General features: G+C 40.2%; 3 protein-coding genes across 4 annotated transcripts; 1 reads left to right on the forward strand and 2 right to left on the reverse strand.

The window, feature by feature from the left end:
* Positions 1 to 1921: 1921 nt before the first annotated feature.
* On the reverse strand, positions 1922 to 6850 carry zdhhc11 (zDHHC palmitoyltransferase 11). Of its 2 annotated transcripts, none has more exons than XM_085365740.1 (11): positions 6827 to 6850; positions 5756 to 5974; positions 5152 to 5330; positions 4921 to 5022; positions 4698 to 4822; positions 4461 to 4616; positions 4237 to 4355; positions 4107 to 4156; positions 3957 to 4020; positions 3785 to 3854; positions 1922 to 2064 (listed from the first exon to the last, which is right to left on the reverse strand). In XM_085365740.1, exons 1-11 carry the CDS (start codon positions 6848 to 6850, stop codon positions 1922 to 1924), a joined length of 1251 nt encoding a protein of 416 aa, XP_085221866.1. The 2 variants fall into 2 exon arrangements, with proteins under 2 accessions (XP_085221866.1, XP_085221865.1); XM_085365739.1 differs by lacking the exon at positions 6827 to 6850 and adding an exon at positions 6462 to 6509.
* Positions 6851 to 10334: 3484 nt separating this feature from the next.
* On the reverse strand, positions 10335 to 17952 carry brd9 (bromodomain containing 9). Its single transcript, XM_085365741.1, has 16 exons — positions 17850 to 17952; positions 17094 to 17314; positions 16574 to 16711; positions 16357 to 16486; positions 16206 to 16263; positions 15303 to 15447; positions 15081 to 15191; positions 12764 to 12951; positions 12250 to 12587; positions 12040 to 12135; positions 11815 to 11947; positions 11616 to 11727; positions 11447 to 11503; positions 11235 to 11340; positions 10624 to 10794; positions 10335 to 10517 (listed from the first exon to the last, which is right to left on the reverse strand). The coding sequence occupies exons 1-16, from the start codon at positions 17896 to 17898 to the stop codon at positions 10417 to 10419; spliced, it is 2154 nt and encodes a 717-aa protein (XP_085221867.1). The 5' UTR covers positions 17899 to 17952; the 3' UTR covers positions 10335 to 10416.
* A 556-nt stretch (positions 17953 to 18508) lies between these two features.
* trip13 (thyroid hormone receptor interactor 13) lies at positions 18509 to 23902 on the forward strand. The gene is made up of 13 exons (XM_085365742.1): positions 18509 to 18582; positions 18860 to 19019; positions 19114 to 19240; positions 20734 to 20789; positions 20892 to 20982; positions 21073 to 21145; positions 21240 to 21303; positions 21390 to 21476; positions 21615 to 21721; positions 22258 to 22411; positions 23455 to 23567; positions 23662 to 23731; positions 23807 to 23902. The coding sequence occupies exons 1-13, from the start codon at positions 18509 to 18511 to the stop codon at positions 23900 to 23902; spliced, it is 1272 nt and encodes a 423-aa protein (XP_085221868.1).
* The last annotated feature ends 739 nt before the right edge of the window (positions 23903 to 24641 follow it).

Below are 24641 nucleotides of genomic sequence, written 5' to 3' on the forward strand. Positions count from 1 at the left end.
CTATTTTCACTTTGACAGACCCTCACCACTTCTGGCATATAGCAACATGCAAGTATTGATCATCATTTTCAGTTTAAGGCTGTTGTATTGCATATTAATACCATCATAAATACCTATATTTACTCACCACTGTTACTGAGTGGTGCAGGATTTTAATTATACACTTAAATTAGACTTAAATTATACAGATGTGAGGTGTGTGCTCTCCCCCCCTTCTATGCCACATCATAATATTTGATGTAAACTACTCCTACACCCATCCATCTTGCATTGTACAAAACTTAAAAACTAACTTGATATCTCTAAGCATGACAACTTTTTGTACCAGGTGAACAAGTTCAGTGACCTCATCAACAGAAAGTGGAGGATCAGACTTGGCAGGAACAACAAAGCTGACACATCACACAGTCCTCTCTGAGAGACAATAAAAAGGACACACTATACGTTGGTATGCAAACACCGATACAAATTCCCAGCTCACCCATCCAGGTGACACTGGTGTCTACAGCCCTCTAGTGGTGAAAATATGTACAATCCAAGTAATGTACACTTAAAACTCCCTGCAACAATCCATTTATTATATATTCTTAAATAAAACGTGTAATTGAAAAAAAAAATGCAATAACAACAAGTCTCAAAAGAAACATAATGATTAGTGGCTTTTTTGTTTTTTTAGAGAAAAAGGCAGACTAAATCAGACAAATGCTTCAAGCAGCAGTCATGTGCGGGGTATGTGAAAATGTGCCCCAAAACTTACTTTTGATTGATTTCAAAAGCAGCATACACAAGCTGCAGGCCTGGTACAGCTGTGGTTTGACCCATATATACATGAAGAATGAGAAATTTGATGCTAAAGGCTGTGGTTGTAAGAATGACATTCACATGTTTGACAATTGTTGCAAAGTGAGCCAGTTTCTTGCACCATCTCCACTAAATCTGTAAACTGTTGGCTGTGTACATGGCACATTTCCTAATAAACAAAGGAAAGCTCACACACCCACACAGTCATATTGTTTAAAAAACAAACAAACAAACTGCTAATTCCATTTCTGGAGCCTCCTGCTGGCAAACTGAAGGGATTTGCAACTGCAACATCCTTTGTCATTCATTAAAATGTATGACTTCAACTGTAACCCATTCCAAAAAGTCCTACCTTAATGCTCCAACTTTAGGTGTGTGTCAAAGCTGTATGACTATTTTTCATGCTGTATATTGTCAACAAAGCAAATAGTCAGATACATATTTGTATTTTGTAAAATGATGTAGACACTGGAAGTTAAGAAATAAAATAACAGAGCAAACATGGTTTTTATATTCTTTACTGTCATATTTAGCAAAAAAGGGTGTGCTTAACATCGTCAACTTTAAAATCGGTTGTTCATAGAAAGGGAACAGAGAGCTGAAGTGTTATTTCAGGCCACTATCTGCTCCACTCTTCACAGTTAGACAAAACATTTTTCCCATATAAGGTTCTCTCTTTGGTGATCAGATAAAAACGGAAAGATTCTCAAATGTTACCATCAGTGAAATGAACAGGAAACTACACCATGATATATTTAGTTTTCAAAAAGATGCAAAAATACATCTGTCTAACTGAAATGGAACAGAGACTGACCTGCCTCGCTAACTAAGTCAGTGAGATAAAACATTGCTTTAAATAATTCAACTGTTGTCATTAAAAAACAAACAAACAAAATTATTAAAAAAATGAATGAAACCCAATGACAGGTCAGGTTATGCAGTTGGTATACAAAAAAAAACAAAAAACAAAAAAAAAAACAGTCATATAAAAGTGCAAAGGTCCACACAGTACTCTGTTCTTGTAAATAGCCAACCTTTCTGTTCTGTTTTGATAATGTCAAAATAAATATTTTCTGAGAGCAGCATCTTCTGATCCACCACCACGCAGACATCTGTTTGTTTAAATATCATCGGGAGTCATGATTGAGCTGCCTAGAGGGTCCTGCACTCCAGGAACACTGCAAACAGACTTCACAGTGGCACTCTGAGACTCTTCATCATTGTCAGGCTTCCAGTTTTTGATGTCCCTCAAAGCTATTCCCCCTGTCAAACAGAGGAGATAAGCATTACTTACAAACTTCATGTGCCGACAGTCTTTCCTAATACATACTAATAAACTTACCTGATAATGTAGAAGAACACACTTCATTTACGCTCAGCATAAACACTTGTACACTTTACTGCAATAATTCCAATAATTGTTTGCAGTTCTGAAGTAGTATGCATATACTGCAGATTTCTAATACTTTGCGGGGGTTTCATATTTGTAAATGAAGTTGACATACACTCAATAGGACACTTCATTAGGTACACCTTGCTAGTACCAGATTGAACCACTTTTGCCTTCAGAGCTGCCATAGTTGTTTGTGGCACAGATTCAACAAATCCTGGAAATACTTATCATATGAATGCTTCACACAGTTGCATTGTGAACTTCCTGTCCCACCCCATCCCAAAGGTGCTCTATTGGATTTGAGTACATGGTTTAAGATGATGAATTGAGCTTTGTAACATGAATAATTTTTCTGTTGTAAGCAGCGATCAAAAGATGAAATGCCCAAAGTGTGCCAGGGAAACATCCCTTACACCAGCCATTCACAAAGTCAAGAATACTGTGGCCAACTTAAAAGCAAGAAAATCTTAAATCTTCACTCTAATAAAAATACAAGAGAAAGTGATGCTTTTCATGGAAATTTTAATTTGAAAAACAACAACACAAAAACAAAACAACAACATAGGCTGTTGGCTATAAACTGCTAATGTTACTCAGTCATATGCAAACCCATATGCAAAGTGTTACCGCCAATATGTGACCCATGTGTCACTGGGACAAACCTCAATACCAGAGGAGTAAATGTAGGTCAGAGTAATGAATAATAATACAAACTAACCACATTCTATTACCAGTTTCAATATATGTATATAAATATGAAACTGTCCATAGTTTCAGAATTTCTGTTATTACTGCGGCCAACCTACAAGTTCCTTTGGAGCACACTAGGTGGCCCCAGCCCACACTTTGGAAATCACTGCCCTACACAATTACACCACCAACCTAAACTGTCGATACAAGTAGGTTGGATCCATGCTCTCATGGTTATTTTGATGGTGTCTGTGCAAAACTCATTACCATTTGAATGTTGCAACAGAATTGAGACTCATCAGACCAAGCAAAGTTTTCACAGCTTTCTATTGTCTAATTTTGGTGAACCCATGTGAATTATAGTCTCAGTTTCCTATTTCTAGCTGACAGGAGAGGCACCCGGTGTGGTCTTCTCCTGAGCCCATTTGCTTCAAGGTTTGATGCATTCAGAGATGCTCTTCTGCAGACTTTGGTTGTAACAAGCGATTATTTCAGATAGTGATGCCTCCCTATCAGCTTGAAGCAGTCTGGCCATTCTCCTCTGACCTCTGGCATCAACAAGGTATTTTCAACCAGAAAACTTGTGCTCAATAGATATTTTCTTTTTCTTACCATCCTTTATAAAACATAGAAATGGTCATGCGCGAAAATCCTAGCAGATCAGCAGTTCCTCAACAACCATGCTACACGTGTAGTCACTTCGATCACTTTTCTTCCTAATTCTGATGTTTCAGCAGGTTGTCTTGACCATGTCTACATGCATGTGATTGGCTGATTAAATATTTGCGCTATTATTTGTGTAAGAGTTATTGAAAACGCCTACCTACAAAAAGTGTAAAGTATAAAGTAACTGTAAAGTATAAAAGAGCTCATTGGTAAAGAGTACAGATGAATACTTACTTGCTATATTTTCACTGGGATTTTCTGTACCATAACGGAATTTGTTCTCTGATTTCTTAAAGTTTTCCAGCTATAAAAAAACAAAACATAAACAAACCCTCGAACACTTTAATGTGTCACAAATTAGATCCATCATAAATCAATCAAAGAAGATATAAGCAGACATGCTTACCTCTGTGCATATGGACTCCGAAAGCCGGCTGGTGAACGGATTTTTATCATGAAATTTGCAAGAACTTCAAGAAAGCCAGAGAGGTATTACTATTTTTTAAAACAAACAGCTTTAAAAGAAGCGTTACAAAACAGAAAGGAAATATTTTACCTTGAACGTTGTGACAATGATGGCTCACAGTCAACTGAGGCCTCTTGGTTCTATTAAAAGAAAAAAAAACAAAGCTACTGAATACAATAGACTAAACAGGTGAATAACAGAGGCAGAAAAGAAGCCTGACCTGTGGAGCCTTATGAGTTTTTGCATTACGAGTACCATTTCCTGCTTCGACGTCTCGTTTCTTTGCTTCTTTTTGCCGCTGCAGCTTAACATAATCATACGTGCTTATGCCTTTATGATCTATAAACCAGAGTGAGGAGCAAACACCACAGGATATAGTGAGGCTTAATCACTGGAAGAGGGGAAAATAACCTTATGACATGTATGTCTCCAAAATTCACTTACAGAGGTAAAGGTGAAAGCCCAGCAGATGGCTTAGCAGCAGTAAGCAGGTGGTGCTCAGCATGACTGTTACGAAGGATAGTATTAGGAGACCAGCTGAACTCGTCTTTATGGGAGCTAACGGCAAAAACATCAGCCAGGTACTATTCCCCGACACATCTTTGAAAAGAAGGAACAAAGGACAGCTTTCAGTGCTGCAATTTCCACCGACTTGGTAAGATTATACTGCAGGTCACTCACCGGCAAACTGCGGTGCAGTCCGTAAGCTGTACGGATTGAGATAATGCTGAATAAATACGAACAACACAACCACAATAAGCAGAAAGACGCCTATTGTAGCTGAGCACAGTGCCAAGAAGAAGTACCTGAAAGTAATGCATGAAAACCGATGAATTTATAGAGCAAGTCTTACTTCATGTGGACAGCAACGATAAGGCTCATAAATCCAAAAACTTCAACTTACCGGTAGTTCCTTCCACCCACACAGGTGTTCAGCCATTTGCAATGGTGATCAAAGTCTTCCACACACTTGTTGCAAACACCACAGTGTTTTACTTTGGGGCCACTGCAAGAAGATTTAATGTTTTACATCATTACACTTTATTAAAAAAAACGTTTTTCCTCATTTGTGATAGGGTACCTGCCAATTTGAAAATGCAAATGAACATTAGAGACTGCTGCTCAGGATACATACACATTCACATCACAAAGATAACAGCGCAGGTCGTGGATAACATGCGGTTGCTTTGTTCGGTCAAAGAGAGGCATCGGCGTGGAATAGCTCTGCTTGGCCCTCACGCTGTCATCTGCTGGATCTACAGTGAGAACTGCGATGTGTGCGAATAAGTGCACAATAAACGCTACGCCCATCAGCTGCACAAAACAACAGTCAAGGAAGTTTTTTTTTTTGTTTTTTTTTTTTTAAACGCCCTTAAAGAATATTGCAGCGTGTGATAAATGTGCAGTAATGTGAAAAAATATTAAGTGGGACTAGTATGAGAGAACAACTGCTGTACAAGTCTTGTGCATGAGAAATAAAGACTGAAGACATTGACTGTTCTTGTGGTTGACATCATGCGGCATTCAACAGCTTACAAAAAGGCCACTGATTATGTCTTTTGGGCCAGAAAAAGAAAGTCTGTCACACTGGGTGTGACTGAAGCCCATACAGACATGCCACACAACAAAATCCTTGTCCTGTTCAGCAGCACAGACAAAAAAAGACAAAAAAAACCCCAGCACAGGCTAATGTTTGCTCCATATTCAAATAAGAAAGACCCGCTGTGTGTTAAGGATACAGTATAGGCCACATGTTTCCACGGCAGAGGCAGAAGCGGGATATAGATACCAAAGCTGACTATGGTGAGATAGCTGTACACCAACCACCCAACCACCTGGAAGGCTTGAGGGGGCCACGACCATCCGTTCCTTCTGGGAGGCTTGGAGGGGACAAGCTCATTTTTGCTGCTGCCAAGCATGGGAGCTGTCTGTCTGAACCTCTGACTGAAGCAGTTCATCTATGGTGCGAGAGAAGAATAAGGACAGGTTGGAGTACACATAAAAGTAGAGTACCGGCAGAGTGTGGCCACATTTGCTGGGGAAATGAGCTAGGAAAATGAGTTGAGCATAATGGCAGTGACTGTTCATCCACAGATGGTGCTATACCGAGACTGTATTAGGTGCAGCTAGATGTTCTACAGTGATCCAGCCACTCTGGTTTACTTTCAAGGGTTTATATTTATTAAAAAGAAACATATAAGCACTGCAGTGTGATAGTAAAGTGAAGTGTAACTGAGGAGCAGTACGAACTACATTTCTTACATTTTAAACTTCATAAAAGCAGCATTAATTTCTCAGCCACTAAATTAAAAAGGCAAATAAACAAGAACGGAGACTCAGTCGCAAAGCCTGCAGGAAACAGCTGATTAAAGTGACTTCCACAAACTTTTACATCCCCTTCTTTTTCACAGGCCTTGCAATCACATGTTTTGCTTTTAGCCTTACCCTTAGCACAGCATATGAATTGTGCAATCCGTTTAACTTAAAAAGCATAAAAGGTCAATTGTTTCTGGACTTTCTGCAAAAAAGGCAGTTAATTATGTTCTTGTTCATCTATGCATTAGAAATCTGAAAAAGAAGCAACAGAGCCATCCAGCTGTATTCCTGGCAGCTAGTTTTGTTGCCTCTGCTTTGCTTAACAACTAAAGCGAGTAGCTGGCAATCAGTTTATGGTTGCTTTAGTGGATCAACCCGGCTGTTTAATTTGCAATCAATCTAGCTGACTCCATTTGTACCCGTTAAAATAACAATACTAATACTACTAATAATAATAATAACGACGACACTAGTCTTAACCCATAATTACTTACCTTTCTACTTGCGACAGCGACCATAACATTACATTTTCTTCAGTTCATTCGATTTTCACCGCCTAATGTCCCATCATAACTTTGTCAGCCAAGCAGGTGTTTCTTATGAGTAAAAGTCACATGAAAATAAAAACACGACAACATCGACAAATAACTTTAAAGCTCCCGTATGTTGGGTAAAACGGGCACACCGGTCCTCCGGTGTCCTTGGATTTGTGAAAGCCGAAGGACGTGAAGTAGAAGAATCAACTCACTCAGCAGGACGGTGCAGCGCTATGGAAACTGTGCGACAGCGCATGCGCAATGGCTCTCTTCGCGATACCTGCCCTTTTCCCCTTTTTTGTGTGCATGTGTTTGTGTGTATTTTCTTCTTTGTCAACCTTGACTCGCCAGATGATGTGCATGCAACTCGCCTATTAAACGCGCTATTAAATACTTACAGGTGTCAGGGAATTTGAAACCAATGCTTCCATAGAACAAGAAGGAACTGCAGACAGACACATGTGCTCACAGGGTACTTCTGCTTTCAAAAATAAAGCCCGTGCTTTATTTTCAACTCATATTAGACCGTGCTAAATGCATATGTCGCAGCACCCATAGTGCTTCAGTTTCACTTCCCCAACACACCGAGACAAACAGCGTACATTGCTCAGTTAGAACTTACAGGTGGAAGCTTACCCATGCTGAAAACCCGAGGCCTCAGCAGTTCAGTTACTCTGAAACTGCGTTTTCGCTGCAAATGCACGATATTTGGATAACACGGACATTTCCTATTTTTGTGCTCCCATAGTGTATATACAGTGCTGTGAGAAAGTACTTGTACCCTTCCTGTTTTCTTATTTTTTGCAGCGATGTCAGACTTACATGCTTCACATCATAAATCAAATTGTAATATTAGACAAAGTTGTATTTATACATTTATTTATTTGTATTTATTCAAGCCTTCCTGGTCCTGTATGAAAAAGTTAGCACCCCCCCCCCCAAACACACGCACGCACGCACACACACGCACACACTCCTTTAAAATAATTGTGATTGAATCAATAAATCACTTAAATAGAACCGATCTGACAAGGTAAAGCAAGCTAAACAAGTCCAAAAAGCAACACATACGACATCATACCACTATCTACAGAAACGGAAGAACAGATGAGAAAGTAATTGACATCTATCTCCGAAAAAGACTAAACATTTCTAGTCAACCACAGTGAGAGCCATTGCACATCAGTGACTCCTCCAGGAGATCACAAAAGAACAGCATCTAAAGAACTGCAGGCCTCACTAGTCTCAGTTAATGATTCAACAATAAGAAAAATACTGAATAAAAATGGCATCGGATGCCATGACAGAACTCGGCCCCTGTGACTTATCTGGGCCGAGTGTTTTGAAAGACTGATGAGAGATCACATCACTTCTTCACTTCCTGCCACCATCGACTCACTTCAGTTTGCTTACCGGACTAATCGTTCCACAGATGATGCCATATCTCACCTGCTCCACACATCCCTGAGTCACCTGGACACTGGCAGAGGGAATTATGTTAGGATGCTGTTCGTGGACTACAGTTCAGCATTCAACACAATAATTCCCTCTAAGCTTTTCACCAAGTTGACGGCTCTAGGACTCAGCTCATCACTGTGTCAGTGGATCCTCAACTTCCTCACAGACAGACCCCAATCAGTGAGGGTGGGAAAACAAGTCTCCCCCTCCATCTCACTCAGCACTGGAGTGCCTCAGGGCTGTGTTTTAAGCCCCCTGCTGTACTCACTGTACACTTATGACTGTGTAGCCACATCCGACACCACCTCCATTGTCAAGTTTGCTGACGACACTGCTGTTGTGGGCCTGATCTCCGACAACATCGAGACGGCCTACCTGGAGGAGATTAGGAACCTGGAGACCTGGTGCCAGGAGAATAACCTCCTCCTAAACATCAGCAAGACTAAGGAGCTGATCGTGGACTTCACTACAAAGCAGGCGAGGAATTACAAACCCCTCATCATCAGTGGCACGCCAGTGGAGAGAGTGGACAGTTTCCGATACCTGGGTGTCCACATCACTCAGGACCTGTCATGGTCCTGTCACATCAACACCCTGGTTAAGAAAGCCCGTCAGCGTCTCTTCTTCCTCAGAAGACTTAGAGACTTCCATCTGCCACTGAAGGTGCTCAAGAACTTCTACTCCTGCACCATTGAGAGCGTCCTGACGGCAAACATCTGCACCTGGTTTGGGAACAGCACCAAGCAGGACAGACGAGATCTGCAAAGGGTGGTGCGCTCGGCAGAACGCATCATTCAATCAGAGCTCCCTGACCTGCTGTCTATCTACACCAAGCGGTGCAAGTCCCAAGCTAGGAAGATTATGATGGACCTCTCCCATCCCAACAATGGACTCTTCTCACTGTTGAGGTCTGGGAAGCGCTTCCGCTCCCTTAAGGCCAAAACAGAGAGAATGAGGAGGAGCTTTTTCCCCCAGGCTATTCGGGGCCTGAACCAGGTGTAGGACTGAACTCTCACACACGTCACCACCACACATTTCCTATAATCCTATAATTCCTATCATTTATAATCCTTATCTTTATAATCTCTTCTGCTATCTGCACATTCTTTACTGTAAATTCCTAAGTTAATTTGTAAATTTTTGTAGTAAACTGTAAATTGTAAATATTGTAAAACTTTTCTTCTGTCATTTAATGGTTGGGCATTGTACAGCTACAAGCATTTCACCCCCATGTCATACTGTGTATGGTTGTGTGTGTGTGACAAATAAAATTTGAATTTGAGTCACAGGGCCAGCGGCCTAAGCAAAGAAGCTCAAACCTCCCTCCCCCCCAGCCACCTTCTCCAGGCCAGCCAGGAAATATGATTTCACCAGCGTGTCCTGGGTCTGCACCAGGCCTCCTCCTGGTGGAACATGCTCAGGACACCTCACCCAGGAGGCATCCTTGTCAGATGCCTGAACCACCTGTACTGGCTTCTTTCAATGTGCAGGAGTAGAGGTTCTACTCTGACGTCCGGATGGCCGAAATCCTCACCCTATCTCTAAGGGAGAGGCCAGCCACCCTTTAGAGAAACTTCATTTCCACCACTTAAAACCCACAGATAAAAGCAGAACTTTATGGAAGGTTTGATTCCTGTTACATCTGCAGTAAAACATCTAATTTCACAAAAATACATCACACCAGCAGTCCATAGTGGTGATAGTATTATCGTCTGGGGCTGGACGATTAATTGCTGGAACCATGAATTCTGCTCTTTACCCTAATAAATGAAAACAGCATTTAAAAACTGCATTTTGCATTTACATGCAAAAAAAAGAGGGCAAATGCTTTTTAACAACACTGTGTATAATCAGAATAAGTAAAAGATTTGTGTCTAATAACTGAGTGCACACATTCACAAACACAGGCACAAACATTTATTTTTCAAGTGCTGCAACTCATACAAAAACACACAATCACACTAGTCTGTACACTTATGTTCAGTCTTTAACAAAGGTCTGAGGCTCCTGCTTTCTTCACGGCAATTCAACAGTCCATAACAGAGTAGCCAGAGTGGTTAGCAACAGGATAACAGTGCGGCAGTGTGTGGTCAGCCGTTGGCTGTGTTCTCTGGCTCTGGAGACTGCAGGAACTCATAGGGATCATGAACCATTTCAGACTGGTCCCCAACACCCAGATGAGATGGGCTCCCTATGGATGCACGAAAAAATGGTTCTTATGTTGTATTGCTGGCACTAGTAGCTCATTTCATATAATCATTAAAATAAAGGGAAAAGAAGGCATTTGCTGGAGATACCTAAGTGGTGCTGGTCCCTCTCGGAGGCATTAGAGAGTGAGGACAGGTTGGATGAGGGTCTGGAACCAACTCTATCCACCTGCGCTTCTTGGAACTCCTGCAGGAGTTTATCAGCATCATCAAAAGGCTGCTGGCCCTCCTCATTACCTGGCTCTTTTTTCACCGTTTTGCCTGATATACAAAAAAAATATGGCTTCATTATCGGGAATTAAAGGGCACTTCATGCGACCTTAATAAGGGCGCATATCCATAAAAAACTAAACTAAAACTTGCACAATTCAGCTGAATTTTGTTAAGCAGAACATTATACATTTTTCCCACAGAAAGCTCCTCTAAACTTTGAGTACAGATTCAGTGGAAAAGAAAGTGAAACAGCAAATTCAGCATTTCTGTTCTATGCCAATGAAGGAGACGTGGCTGCCGCATGTGCTGAAAAATAGTAAACATGTTTACATGAAAATAATGCCCTTTATTCCAGCAACTCCAAATATTTACCTACCCCTATGGTAACATCACATTTACCTGGCTTCTCTTATCTAAATGTCATTGTATCTGAATTACTGATATAGAAATATGAATGTATATACAGCATGTTGATAGAGAACAATCACCTAATGAGTTAAGCATGGTGATATCCAGAGACATATCTGGATAAGTCTTCATTGACATGAAATCCAGCACCGAACTCCCCTCTCCCAGGCCAGCTCCATCTGCCATCTGAACAGAAAATATCCAGCTTGAATTAGTCAATCATTTCAGTTGAAACAAGAAAAACAATAATCAAAACATATTATAGTATCTCCTTTCATGAGCCACAGCGTACCTGCATGTCACAGATGTTCGACTTGGTTTCGTCAGGTTTCAGCATTATATTTCTCTTCTGAAATGTTACAAATAAAGAAGCTTCGTAAACACAGCAGAGGAACTAAACTTTTCTTTAAGCAAGCAAAAAAAGAAAAAGAAGAAGAAGAAGAAAAAAAAAGAGACTATACCTGTCGTATCTGATTGACAGATTTTGTGTGATCGCCTGCGGTCATCTTGTCCAGGAGCCCGTCAACCCAATGCTTGGTGACACCGCTGCAGCCCTTGACAAACTCCTGTATACTTAAGTAGTGAAAACAGGTGATCAAAAATGAAAAACTTACCACAACTGGATAATTTATCAGTGCGATCAAAAAAATGACCGCCTACCTTAAAGCGCACTGAACCCCTGTGTCATCTCCATAGGCTGAATAGAGCATGTCCATCTCATCAGGTAACAAGTCTGCAAAAACAGAGTTCTTCTGGAGGCTCTGGACGTTGTAGGCACTGCTAAGAAAGGTCACTATACAAAGAGAAAGAAACTTGTTAAAAAGCACGAACTACTTAAAATAATTAAGATTAAGTAAATCAACGAAAATATATATTATCACATACCTTTGTGTCTCCTGTCATCTTTGAAGCCCAGGGTTGTTAACCCAGGCAGAAGCTTATTTGACAGAGAACTTAGATCCACTTTATGGGTCTCTTCCTCTGCAAAACAATAAATCAAACTGGGTTCTTACAGAGATATCACATATTATAATGATATAGCAGAAATAAAAAGGTTTTAGTAGATATATAAAAGGCCGTGTAGTGGTAGCAAACCTTCTGCATCAGGATCGAGTTGATTTACAACAGTATACAAAAGAGAACTGTCAGACTCCTTACGCAAATACCCCATCTGAAAAAGCAAAACACTGGGTAAATTAAACGCTTTAAAAGCTGTCAGCTCTAATAATAAAAAAGAGCTATAACTTGTGTAAACATTGGATACAACTGGATTGTATAAAAAGTGTTCAAAGTGTAAAACCTTGGAGTTTGGCATGTATCTGTTGATGCGGTCGTGAGCTTCATCTGCAGAATGTTCAACCAGCGCCAGAACATGCTCCTCTGCTGTGCTGTCAGTCAAGCTGCATGCGTTTCCCTCTGGTTCATACAGGTAACTGAGACGGCAGAAATGTTACACAGTATCAGTATACAGACGAGGTGTTGTGTGACAAGATTCACAATGCATCCGGTGTCAAGCACTTCCCCACTGTCTTCTCTGAATATGTTAGTCTGAACACGTTCGCAAAAAAAGTAAAGGTGACATGAAATGTAGACACTGTTCAGGGAATACCTGATGACTTCCTTCATGTCCTTGGCTGGCTGCTTCCTGGGCTTCCTTGGAGATTCCATTGGAATGTGGATTGTCTCTGGAGGAGGAATGTCAGCTGTCAGGTCTTCATCCCCCAAAATGGCTGCTTGCTGGGTAAAATCCATGTCCTGCATGAATGACATGCTGCGTTTCAGAGCCAAAAGCCGTTCCTGGACAACGAGTAGAAAGAAAAAAAAAAAAAAGACACAATATTTAAATTCCACTTTTATGGAAAAGCAATAATAAACAATAATATTGGTAGTAAAGCATTTGTACCGATTCCATAAACATGTGACTGTATATTTTAACCAAAGCAAAAACGTATATCCTCAAGTTTTGGGTTTAGAACATCAAGGTTTGCATTACTAGTAGCATTCGTTAACAACATTTGCAGTCGATTGAATATTGTTTAAATTAATGGTACAGTGGGGCAAAAAAGTATTTAGTCAGCCACCGATTGTGCAAGTTCCCCCACTTAAAATGATGACAGAGGTCAGTAATTTGCACCAGAGGTACACTTCAACTGTGAGAGACAGAATGTGAAAAAAAAATCCATGAATCCACATGGTAGGATTTTTAAAGAATTTATTCGTAAATTAGGGTGGAAAATAAGTATTTGGTCACCTCAAACAAGGAAAATCTCTGGCTCTCACAGACCTGTAACGTCTTCTGTGAGACGCTTTTCTGTCCCCCACTCGTTACCTGTATGAATGGCACCTGTTTGAACTCATCATCTGTATAAAAGACACCTGTCCACAGCCTCAAACAGTCAGACTCCAAACTCCGCCATGGCCAAGACCAAAGAGCTTTCGAAGGACACCAGGAAAAGTATTGTAGACCTGCACCAGACTGGGAAGAGTGAATCTACAATAGGCAAGCAGCTTGGTGTGAAAAAATCAACTGTGGGAGCAATCATCAGAAAATGGAAGACATACAAGACCACTGATAATCTCCCTCGAGCTGGGGCTCCACGCAAGATCTCATCCCGTGGGGTCAAAATGATCATGAGAACGGTGAGCAAAGATCCCAGAACCACACGGGGGGACCTGGTGAATGACCTGCAGAGAGCTGGGACCAAAGTAACAAAGGTCACCATCAGTAACACACTACAACGGCAGGGAATCAAATCCCGCAGTGCCAGACGTGTCCCGCTGCTGAAGCCAGTGCATGTCCAGGCCCGTCTGAAGTTTGCCAGAGAGCACATGGATGATACAGCAGAGGATTGGGAGAATGTCATGTGGTCAGATGAAACCAAAGTAGAACTTTTTGGTATAAACTCAACTCGTCGTGTTTGGAGGAAGAAGAATACTGAGTTGCATCCCAAGAACACCATACCTACTGTGAAGCATGGGGGTGGAAACATCATGCTATGGGGCTGTTTTTCTGCCAAGGGGACAGGACGACTGATCCGTGTTAAGGACAGAATGAATGGGGCCATGTATCGTGAGATTTTGAGCCAAAACCTCCTTCCATCAGTGAGAACTTTGAAGATGAAACGAGGCCGGGTCTTCCAACATGACAATGATCCAAAACACACCGCCCGGGTAACAAAGGAGTGGCTCCGTAAGAAGCATTTGAAAGTCCTGGAGTGGCCTAGCCAGTCTCCAGACCTCAACCCCATAGAAAATCTGTGGCGGGAGTTGAAAGTCCGTGTTGCTCGGCGACAGCCCCAAAACATCACTGCTCTCGAGAAGATCTGCATGGAGGAATGGGCCAAAATACCAGCTACTGTGTGTGCAAACCTGGTAAAGACCTATAGTAAACGTTTGACCTCTGTTATTGCCAACAAAGGTTATGTTACAAAGTATTGAGTTGTATTTTTGTTATTGACCAAATACTTATTTTCCACCCTGATTTACGAATAAATTCTTTACAAATCCTACCATGTGGATTCATGGATTTTTTTTCTTCACATTCTGTCTCTCACAGTTGAAGTGTACCTCTGACCTCTGTCATCATTTTAAGTGGGGGAACTTGCACAATCGGTGGCTGACTAAATACTTTTTTGCCCCACTGTATATCTTCGGAGTGATTCGTTGGATTGCAACACCCAAATCAGTTTTATTTGTATGTGAGAGTCGTACAACTCTGCTACTAAAAATATCAGCACTTTGAATATATTCCATAACTGTGTATGGAACATGATTTGACTGCTAATAACTTCCTTTGTGATCTCTGTTGCTGTGCTGTTTTATCTTTATAAAACAACAATATAATGTACACATCAACAACAATCATACACTGTTGTTATAACAAATGAATAAAGTGTTTTTGCCTTTGGTTTGCTTGACCGTGTTACCTTGCTCATCATCTTGAATCCTGTGTGAAGCAATTTCTTTGCAGCCTTGTAGTAGACAGTCTCTGGTCGGTTGTATACCATGGCATTATCACACATCAGTTTAAAATCAGCCTGAGGAACAAAAAGTGTTCAGTCAACTATGAAGGCTGCAGGTTTAATGCCCAACATCTTTAAGCTGGGAAGAAAATCTAATTCATAATTAGATGTTAAAGGCACCCTCACCTTAAATTCTGTTACTGTTTTATAGTCATTGTTTCTATTCTTGTCTTTCATGGTGCTGAAGTCCATAGGATGTTTGATGATCATTGAGTAACCAGGAGCGATTGCATCTGTTACTGGAGATGCAAAGAACCCATGGGGATCTTTCCTGGAAAGATGAGAGACACACCATCAATGTTATTGAAAGCACCAGCTTTTAGACTTGTTTAGACGTGTCCAGTGTTCTGATCTGATCAAGAATGTTATCTTTCAGGTCAAAATGGTCATTATTAATGGATCTTGCTGTGCTTTTATCAAACAAAGAATTTCATAATGTAGCCTTATTCACATGCCACATTTTGTAATCTGTGATAAACAAACAGGGCTTCCCCTCAGTTCTTCAAAAGAATAATAATTCATTATCTGCTAGGTTAATGTTTGAAAGCATGTCAAAGGAGCGATATTTATTGGCCATGTTCAAAATGTAGCATGCTGGTGTTCCACGACAGAACAGCAAATGCAAAATGCTCTATTTTTAGAACATTATTAGCAGGAAAGTAATGCGAACCTCCCTCTCTAAGAGAATATATGTGTTTATCTAAGCTCATGCTAATCTGCCAAGTGGACTGTGGGAAAAGACACATGCAAAACTGACATTTTTAACCTACTGGTATAAAAAAGGAAACAGAACTACTGTGGACTGCGCTCATCGTAATATGTACAGTTAGGGCCACATATATTTGGACACTGACACAAGTTCTGTTTTTTTTAACCTGTTTACCGAAACATTTTCTAGTTATAGTTACATAATGGACATGGACATAATGTGTAGACTCAGCTTTCATTTGAGGGGATCAAATGCAATGAAGGTATCTGCGGTGCCTGCATTTGGAAGATTTTGCTGTAAACAGACAACACTGTTCTTACCTCTGCAGCTGCCTCAGAAAGTGTTCTAGCAGCTGTTGCCGTGGTGTGGACTCATTCTCTAAATCGGGCAAACATAAACTTACAAGTAAATTTTTGCCCAAATATAAAATGCTTGTAAAAACTGTATGCGCTTATAGACAGGTAGTCTTGCCTTGCTGTGTCCGGCACGCTCTGACTGGCCTGTCTCCTGGTTGTTCTACGTCCACCTTCACAGTGGGGTGAAACTCCTCCCCTTCGGGCTCTATTTCAAACCGTTCTTTCTTCTTCTTTTTCTCTTCTGGCTGTAGAGACACACAGAATGTAAACAACTTGTCAAAAATAACCATAATAATTTATTGGTCACAATCTTAAGATTTAAGTTTTATCACCTCCAATCCAATACTTTTTGACAGTGTGAATGGTTCAACAGGTCCAGCACCACCACCACCACTACTACTACTAGCAACAGTCACTGCTGCCGCCTCTGATTCACTCTGCTCCCGCTCCCTCTTCTTCCTTTTCTCCTCCTGTGAAATGGTAAATAGTAAATGGACTGATTGTTATATAGCACTTTTCTACTCTCCCAGAGCACCCAAAACGCTTTATACAAGAAGCCTCATTCACACAAGCACTGTCTTTGACACTTAAGTGCAATCTACCGATCAAAAACATTCATACGTCAATGGATGCATCAGAGAGCATCAGTATCATTATCTTGCCCAAAGATATATGGCATGCAGACTGGAGCAGCCAGAGATCAAACCACCAACCTTCCGATCAGTAGATGACCTGCTCTACCTCCTGAGCTACAGCCACCCCAATGAAATGAAAGCCAATTAAAAAACAAACAACTTAAAAGTAGTAAATGGTGCATTAGTCACGCAGAAGAACGAAATTCAGCTACCTAACCTTTCTTCGCCTTCTCTCCTCATCATCTACATATTTGTCTTTATCCTTTTCAGATTTTTTCTTCTTCTTTTTCTTCTTTTCTTTGTGACGTTCTCGCTCGTGGTCTGATCTGTCATCGTAGTAGCTGGAGTCATGGCCGGACCCAGAGAGTTCAGTCACTTCGCTTCCTCCAACTTTGAGCACAAGCTTCAGAGGCTTCTCAAGAGCTTTGTCCTCATAGTCTACAACCAAAACGAAGAATTGGTAAAGGTATTGTGTCAGGCAATAGCAGTGACAAAGTAGAAGGGCAGTATGAAAGAAGTTGACATTAACATGCAGATTTTCTTTTAAAAAAAACGAAGGACTTTACACGCCAAACTGGTTATTATATAAAAAAAAAGGCATAATAAGCTCTCTGGTTTATATAAAATATAAGGCATAATAATCTCTTTGTTTATTTTTTATGTATGTATGTATTTTTTTCCTACTTACAACCCAAATACAGTTTGTAATTTTTAGAAGTGTTTTATAATAATTTATAACGTAAAACAAACAACAATAAGAACATAGTATACAACGTAATGCAGCAAAGTGATTAATGCGAGATTTTAGCTATACATAATTCCACCAGTAGATGAATGAATGAATGAATGAATGGAGCTACTATACATAAACTAAACTCTGTCAGCTTTAATGCTAGCTAACATAATGCTAGCTAGAACAAAAGCGACGCTGCAGTGAGCGCTCGGTGTGCAAATAAAATGTGCTCTAATGTACCGTCAACTGTTCTCCATTCCGGTTTATGCTTCTTATGTTTTTTCCCCATGTTTCTGTTCAAATTCTCAAAGTCGTAAATTTATTCCAATTAACACTGGTCGCTAGCGTTAGCCTAGCTGTGAGAGAGACGGGCTTCTTCTTCTTCTTCTTTGTGTTTAACGGCGGTTGGCAACCAACGTAAAGCAGCATTACCGCCTCCTACTGTTCCGGAGTATGGGTCAGACAGTGAGTTTACAAGCTGTATCAAAAAAAAAAAACAAAAAAAAAAAAACAAGAGAGACGGTGGGCAGATGTGACGCTACAAAAACTACTGTCGTATTTCCGGTTTAAACAAAACGCGCGGAATTCGACTCATAAATATCGGCAGCACACGGTTGATAGTAAAAATACACCAGATGTTTGATTGATACGACTAAACAGTTTGACGACGCTAATGTTTTAAGGTTTGGGTTTTGTTTTGTCACCTCAGCAGGTTATTTTGTTCAAATGAGGCAGCTGGGTTAGCTAGCTCACGTTTACAGCCTTACCCGGGTTAGCTAGCTTGCTAACGCGATGTAGTGATGGGTTTTGGTTCAGTACTTAATAAAATACAGAAGCTCTCTGAGACTTGCTGTTGTTAAAGCCGCAGTTATTGCTCTGGTGTTCACAGTTCTTCGGCAATGGAGGATGACAGGATGGAGACGGGAAACCTCACACCAAAAATCCATGTGGAAGTTCACGTTAAATCTGACAGGTGGGTAGTTTAATCCTAGTGTAAACAGTGAAGTTATTATTAATACACAGGTGATAAAGGACATGAAAAGCTAAAATGCCTCCTTTAGTTTACTTTGACCCTTTGAACTCAAATGACTCATTTTTTTCCACCAAAGATTTAAATATGTTTCAAGTCATGTCTGATGATAACGTTTGTTTAAAACAAATCAGCAATGGTATTGTCATAGTACCAGCCAGAAGCTAGATATATACACGCATGCCTTCTTGTGATTTGTGATTTGTCTTTCATATTTCAGCACAGCTAAACGGTCTGAGGTGAAAATGCATGTTCAGAGTTTACTGAACTGTCACAGCATGGTGTTTGGAAACTACGCATGGACAGAGTTTGACGATGACTTCCTTCAGAAGCATGTGGCATCTGTGGTTATAGCTGATCTAGAAGAAATAGTTACACAGGTCTGTTATTTCAGTTTGTTTTGGGGATGAAAGCTCTGCAGTATCATTGTATTAGTAAAGCTTTATACTTATTAATTTTTATTCTCCCTTTCAGCCCCTTGATTTGAAGAACTGCTGTGTCTCTTTTCACATCTTCACACTGAGCGAAGATGGACCTAGCATGCTCACTTTGGAGGAGGATGAGGAGCTTTCAGCAGCAAACCACTGGTTGCTGCCTGCAGGTAACACTGCGTTCAGTTTAATTCGCTTTACTGTCATTAAAGCAAAACCAGTGCAATAAATTGTCTCTTATAGGTAGGTTGCAGTTGTTGTTGTTGTTGTTGTTGGCAGTGTGTGACAGTTTCTGGTCTAGTGATTGTGTGCAAAACAGTGTATGACTATGCATTTAATAAGTCATTCATAAAGGACTTTGCAACATATTGTTATAGAGACATGAGAAATTTACTGTCCTGGGGTGGAGAAAGGAAAAAATGAGCCTTGGTGGCATTTCAAAAACACTTGGTGTCAGTGTTTTTTGGTAGATATCTCTAATAACAGGTAGCTGATTGCTAACAGTACGCTCAGCTGCTGTGACTTTCCTCTGCAGTGCCCTTTCGTCAGCCAAGGCAGAGTTGCTGTACCAAACTGTAAGATGGGAACATGGAAAATAATGCTATAATATTTGTACAGTGGTGAAGCTGGAGAAGTGGAGAAACTTGTTTTGTGACAAATGGGCCCTTTTCAGCCGCCTCATGAAGTGGTGGCGACACTAGGCCTTCTTTATCAGACGGGAGATAAAGAGACCAAATCAAGTCCTCAGCAATATAGACATCATTTCTTTGGTCTCTTTAACATTAAGGTCAAGGTTGTTTTTAGAGGACTGTATCACCAGATGCTGGATCTTCTTTTCATTGTTCTGTGGACCATCTTGTTTTTTTTTATTAGATATTTGGACAGTCAATGTGACGCCATCTGCGTATAGTGGAGGATAATAGTATAATATAGGATGTATGTAGGATGGAAATGGTCGTTTGGGTATGTTCCAGCAACATCTATCATCAGGAGGTTCTCAGAAAAAACATCTCATTTAACAGGCAGTAAAGGACTGGAGAGCAATGATTGATGGTCACGATACGTCTCCAACGCAGCTTTAAAAAAGGAGGGGGAGAAGATATTGGATCCATGTGACCCTGCAATCTTCCTGCATTGAGTTACAAACTGACATATTTTAACCAAAATCTTTTTAAATGACATTTTTGTATCTTCATGGTACAAGGTCTGTGCTGAAATGTTTATGGATCATATTAAGAGTAGGAATGAGTATTATACAGCAGAAAGAATTGTGAAAATCTAGCGCTTATTTAAACGTTTCTTTACTTTTTGCTAGTATCAAAATTGGGATTTCATTTGTGTGTTTGAATCCAGCATGACCAAAACCTACTTTGCAAATGTATCAGTATTTTACATTATGATGTTCTTGTTACAAATGTACAGGCTACATGTTTCTGTCAAACAGGCCTCAAGATCCTGCTGCCATGTTGCTGGTGGAGCATCTGCTTTTTATTTCTTCTTTTTATGGGATAAAAATAAAATAATCTTGGTTTAGCATTCGAGATCTGTGGGTGTAAAGCTTGGTGAGCATGTTGTGCTACTGAGGATGATATTTTTTTTCTCGCAGCTCATAAGCATTTTCTGTTCTATTATATATGTTAAGTTGCTTTTTTCTTTTTAACAGCTGAATTTCATGGGATTTGGGAAAGTCTGGTTTATGAAACTGGAGTCAAAACTCAGGTAAAATAAATTACAGCTGTTTAGGAATTAGGAAAAATGATCAAATAGCCTGATGTGTAACCTAATGCTTCTTAACTTTACCTTATTTCCCCTTTTCTCTAGCTCCTGGATTATGTCACAACAACAATTTATTTCTCAGACAAAAATGTTGACAGCAACCTGATTTCATGGAATCGTGTTGTTCTGCTTCATGGTAAATATTTAAGAAGGGAATTTCTACAGTGATTGTTATTACATTGGAACAAAGAGTAATGACTGTCTCTCTTTGTTTGCCCACATTCAGGACCTCCAGGCACAGGGAAAACATCACTGTGCAAAGCTCTCGCCCAGAAACTGTCAATCAGACTGTCAAGTCGGTAAGATCGTCCTCATTCTAGTGAAACCGCTCCAGCTATGACTACACCAGCACTTTTCATTTCCAAATACACCTTTTTTTTTTCTCCCCTGCAGGTATTTATATGGCCAATTTGTTGAGATAAACAGCCACAGTTTGTTCTCAAAGTGGTTCTCAGAGGTACACCTGGGTCTTTTTTTCTTTTTCTTTTAATGTTTTTGTTACTTGTATTGTCTCCTGTAGCTAATTATGCCTATTTTTCACAGAGTGGCAAGCTGGTCACAAAGATGTTTCAAAAGATCCAACAGCTGATTGATGACAAAGACGCTCTTGTGTTTGTTCTGATTGATGAGGTAAAATGAAGTGTATTTATTTCATTTTGATTTGCTTCTGTGTCTTTTATGTTTCTCTAAGACAGGAGAACTTCTTGCCAACTGGTTGTACTTTGTTATGTTGAAGTGTGATTGAAACGGTTTCTCTTTTGTGAACAGGTGGAGAGTTTGACAGCAGCAAGAAATGCCTGCCAGGCAGGAACAGAGCCTTCTGATGCCATTCGTGTGGTCAACTCGGTCCTCACGCAGCTGGACCAGATCAAACGGTCAGAATGCAAACCTTTCTTAGTGATTTTATTTGTTTTAAATTAGAGATCGACTCTGTACTAGTCTGTTGTAGTGGAGAGAGAGCAGTGTGAAAATGAAGCTGTTGTTTAACACATGGTTAAAAGCTTTCAGTAGAGACCAAAAGATTGGAATTGCAGAGAGAAGTGGTGGAAATGAGCCTCCTCTGTAGGGTATCTTGGTTCTCCCTTTAAGACAGAGGAGGAGCCCAGAGCTGAGCTGCTACACCTCTACATTGAAAAGAGCAGCTGATATGGTTTGGGCATCTAAACAGGAGGCTCTGAGGCAGAACCGGGGCATACTTGAAGACAATATGTCTCTTGGCTGACTTGGAACATAACATTTCCATGAGACGTAACCTTTTAGGGTGGCTGTGGAGACTGAAGTCTGAGTTTCTCTGCTAAAACTGCTACTGACCCAAACTTGGAGTGACAGAAAGTAGATGGATGGATTATTTACTTATTATGTCCTACTTTAAACAAGTTGTTCTGTGTTGGCTATTGGGCTGATATTTCAGACATTCCAATGTAGTGATCTTGACGACCTCCAATGTGACAGAAAAAATCGACTTGGCCTTTGTAGACAGAGCTGATATCAAGCAGTACATCGGACCGCCATCTGAAAAAGGCATTTACAACATCTACCTCTCCTGCCTGGAGGAGCTGATGAAGGTAATCCAGTAATCTGGCAGCAGTTTATTTCCACTTCTAAAGTGAAACACATCTGACTTAAATGTTTTTCCATCTAAAATTGCAACTACACGGTCACGAGGTGGGCAACCAAACTTGGCATACAGGTCTATAATAGATATTATGATGTCACCATATTGTGTAGTAACCACCTGACCAAAAAGAGCACTTTGCCAGTAGGAAACGAATGTCAGTTTCCTGAAATGTTACATACGTATGGCAGCCATCTGGTGCAGTGCACACCATGCTGTCCAGTGCCAGGCATTGTACCTTGCAATCTCTGTATGAGTGTTTGTGTAACTGAATGAAGACACTGTAAACTGCTCTTGATAAAAGGGCTACATAATGTACATATAGCAGTTTATTCCAACAAAATATTGATAGAACAATTAAAAAAAAAAGTCACGGTGCAAAATACAATTTAAGCATATTTAAGGAAAGCGAAGCGGTACTGATTTGTAACTTGGGCTTGTTATGATGTTGTATAATATGATATTTTACTACAGTACACATCTAACTAGGCAGCTCATTCTCTTGAAATGGGGTCAACTTGAAAGATGTGAAATGTAAAAGTAAGGTCAGAGGTCAAATGTGACATATTTGGATGCAAATAAGTGCATCCAGGTGCAAAACAAAACAACCCCACGAGAACCTTTGGAGGAGGTGGTCTCCAAAGGAACTCCAGAGCGGTTTGTTTATTTTGTGAACGTGATCCAATCTGAACAGACCACCAAGTGTAAATTAAAAATTTGAGCTAAAAACATCCCAAAGTCACGTATGCTTTGTAATCGCAGTGCGGCAAAGGACTACAGATGTGCAAAGGTCTGTACGGGCCAGTGACTAGCTGTTAAATTAACATTAATTCTCAGTTTTCTCACACAGGACATTCTTCCTGTATTTAGGTTTTTTGCAGAAATTTCTTGACAGAAAAATCACAAGAGGCACTTTTAAAATTCAGCTTATGTAAATAAAATGCAATTTTGTTTTCCGACACGTCTCTGAGTTGTGATCTCGGATGTACACAGTGCCAGATCATCTACCCCCGGCAGCAACTGTTTACCATGTTTGAGCTCGAGACGATGGGCTTTGCAAAGAGTGAGGTGTCCGAACACAGTCTAAACCTGAGGAACATTGCTATGTAAGTGCACACTCCAATAAGCAGCATCTAAATCAGAGTGTGGGAAGCGAAAAGAGATGGAGGCCAATGCTCAGTTTTTTCTTTTTCTTTTCAGAAAAAGCAAAGGTTTGAGCGGAAGAGCACTCAGGAAGTTACCATTTATAGCCCATGCACTCTTTGTAAAGGTAGGTATTTGATTGTTTTCTCCTGACAAACATACGATTCACATGGGCTTTTTAAAATGGTTTGTTGTCTTGCAGACACCAACAGTAACGCTTGAGAGGTTTCTGGAGGCTATGGGCCAAGCTGTGGAAAAACAGAAGGAGGAAAAAGCTAACTTGGTCAATGGTATCTGAACCTGCTGAAATTCCCACAGGCTGACTGATTGTGCCTTGTTTGTGGTTTAAAACCTATAAAACATCTTTTTTATAGAGCTTAATCAGTTCATTTGTCAGCACTACATTCAATATACATACACACAAATGCTATTTTAACAAGTGCTGTAACACAAAAGTGTTTATTCAGGTAATTTTTCTGGTGCTACTCTCTTAAATTACCAAGACCATATCTATGTCGACAGAGGAATTGTAATTTTAAGTTGTAGCCCCCAATGCTTGAATTTTTCTTTGTTTTATATGCTATTAACAAATATGTTTACTCTTTTCTCACTTCCAAAGTATTTAATATTTGTTGCTTTAACCATAACTGTTTCTTTTTGTTTTTCTTTTTTTAAACCTATACTATTTGTGCACAGACATTAGATCAGTCAGTGTGTAGCTATGCTGACATGACAGCTTGTGAGTCCCACAATGGGCCAACAGACTCACCGGACAACAAATCCAAAATATAGTAAACATGTTGCTGTTTGTTATGAACGGTTAACCTGTGTGTGTTATTATGTGTTCTTGTTAATTGGTCCCATTCAAGGTCGCTTATTTCACCTGACAAGTTTGTAAGCTCAGCTGGCTGCGTCCCCTACAGAGGGGGTTTATGCCTGTGCATGAATCACTTGATGCAAAAAAACAAAACAAAAACGTGAGTGGACTTTACCCTTCACATACAATCTGCTTTGTGCTCTGTTCGCATGTTTGTTTG

Source organism: Diplotaxodon limnothrissa, linkage group LG11 (assembly GCF_057381915.1).
Source record: "Diplotaxodon limnothrissa isolate DT_005_m linkage group LG11, D_limnothrissa_male_GT1.1, whole genome shotgun sequence".
NCBI classification, from domain to species: domain Eukaryota; kingdom Metazoa; phylum Chordata; class Actinopteri; order Cichliformes; family Cichlidae; genus Diplotaxodon; species Diplotaxodon limnothrissa.

Excerpts from the sequence above, each read along its gene's own strand:
- zdhhc11 (XM_085365739.1), bottom strand. The coding sequence starts at position 6,509 with ATGCTTTTTAAGTTAAACGGATTGCACAATTCATATGCTGTGCTAAGG. Across the intron at positions 4,356-4,460 it reads GGGCTTTCACCTTTACCTCT|ATCATAAAGGCATAAGCACG; the intron begins GTAAGTGAATTT and ends TCTGGTTTATAG. Across the intron at positions 4,157-4,236 it reads AAACTCATAAGGCTCCACAG|AACCAAGAGGCCTCAGTTGA; the intron begins GTCAGGCTTCTT and ends TTCTTTTAATAG.
- brd9 (XM_085365741.1), bottom strand. The coding sequence starts at position 17,898 with ATGGGGAAAAAACATAAGAAGCATAAACCGGAATGGAGAACAGTTGAC. Across the intron at positions 12,952-15,080 it reads GATTCAAGATGATGAGCAAG|GAACGGCTTTTGGCTCTGAA; the intron begins GTAACACGGTCA and ends CTCGTTGTCCAG. Across the intron at positions 10,795-11,234 it reads CACCATGCTTAACTCATTAG|GCAAAACGGTGAAAAAAGAG; the intron begins GTGATTGTTCTC and ends TTTGTATATCAG.
- trip13 (XM_085365742.1), top strand. The coding sequence starts at position 18,509 with ATGGAGGATGACAGGATGGAGACGGGAAACCTCACACCAAAAATCCAT. Across the intron at positions 21,146-21,239 it reads TCAATCAGACTGTCAAGTCG|GTATTTATATGGCCAATTTG; the intron begins GTAAGATCGTCC and ends TCTCCCCTGCAG. Across the intron at positions 21,304-21,389 it reads TCTCAAAGTGGTTCTCAGAG|AGTGGCAAGCTGGTCACAAA; the intron begins GTACACCTGGGT and ends TATTTTTCACAG.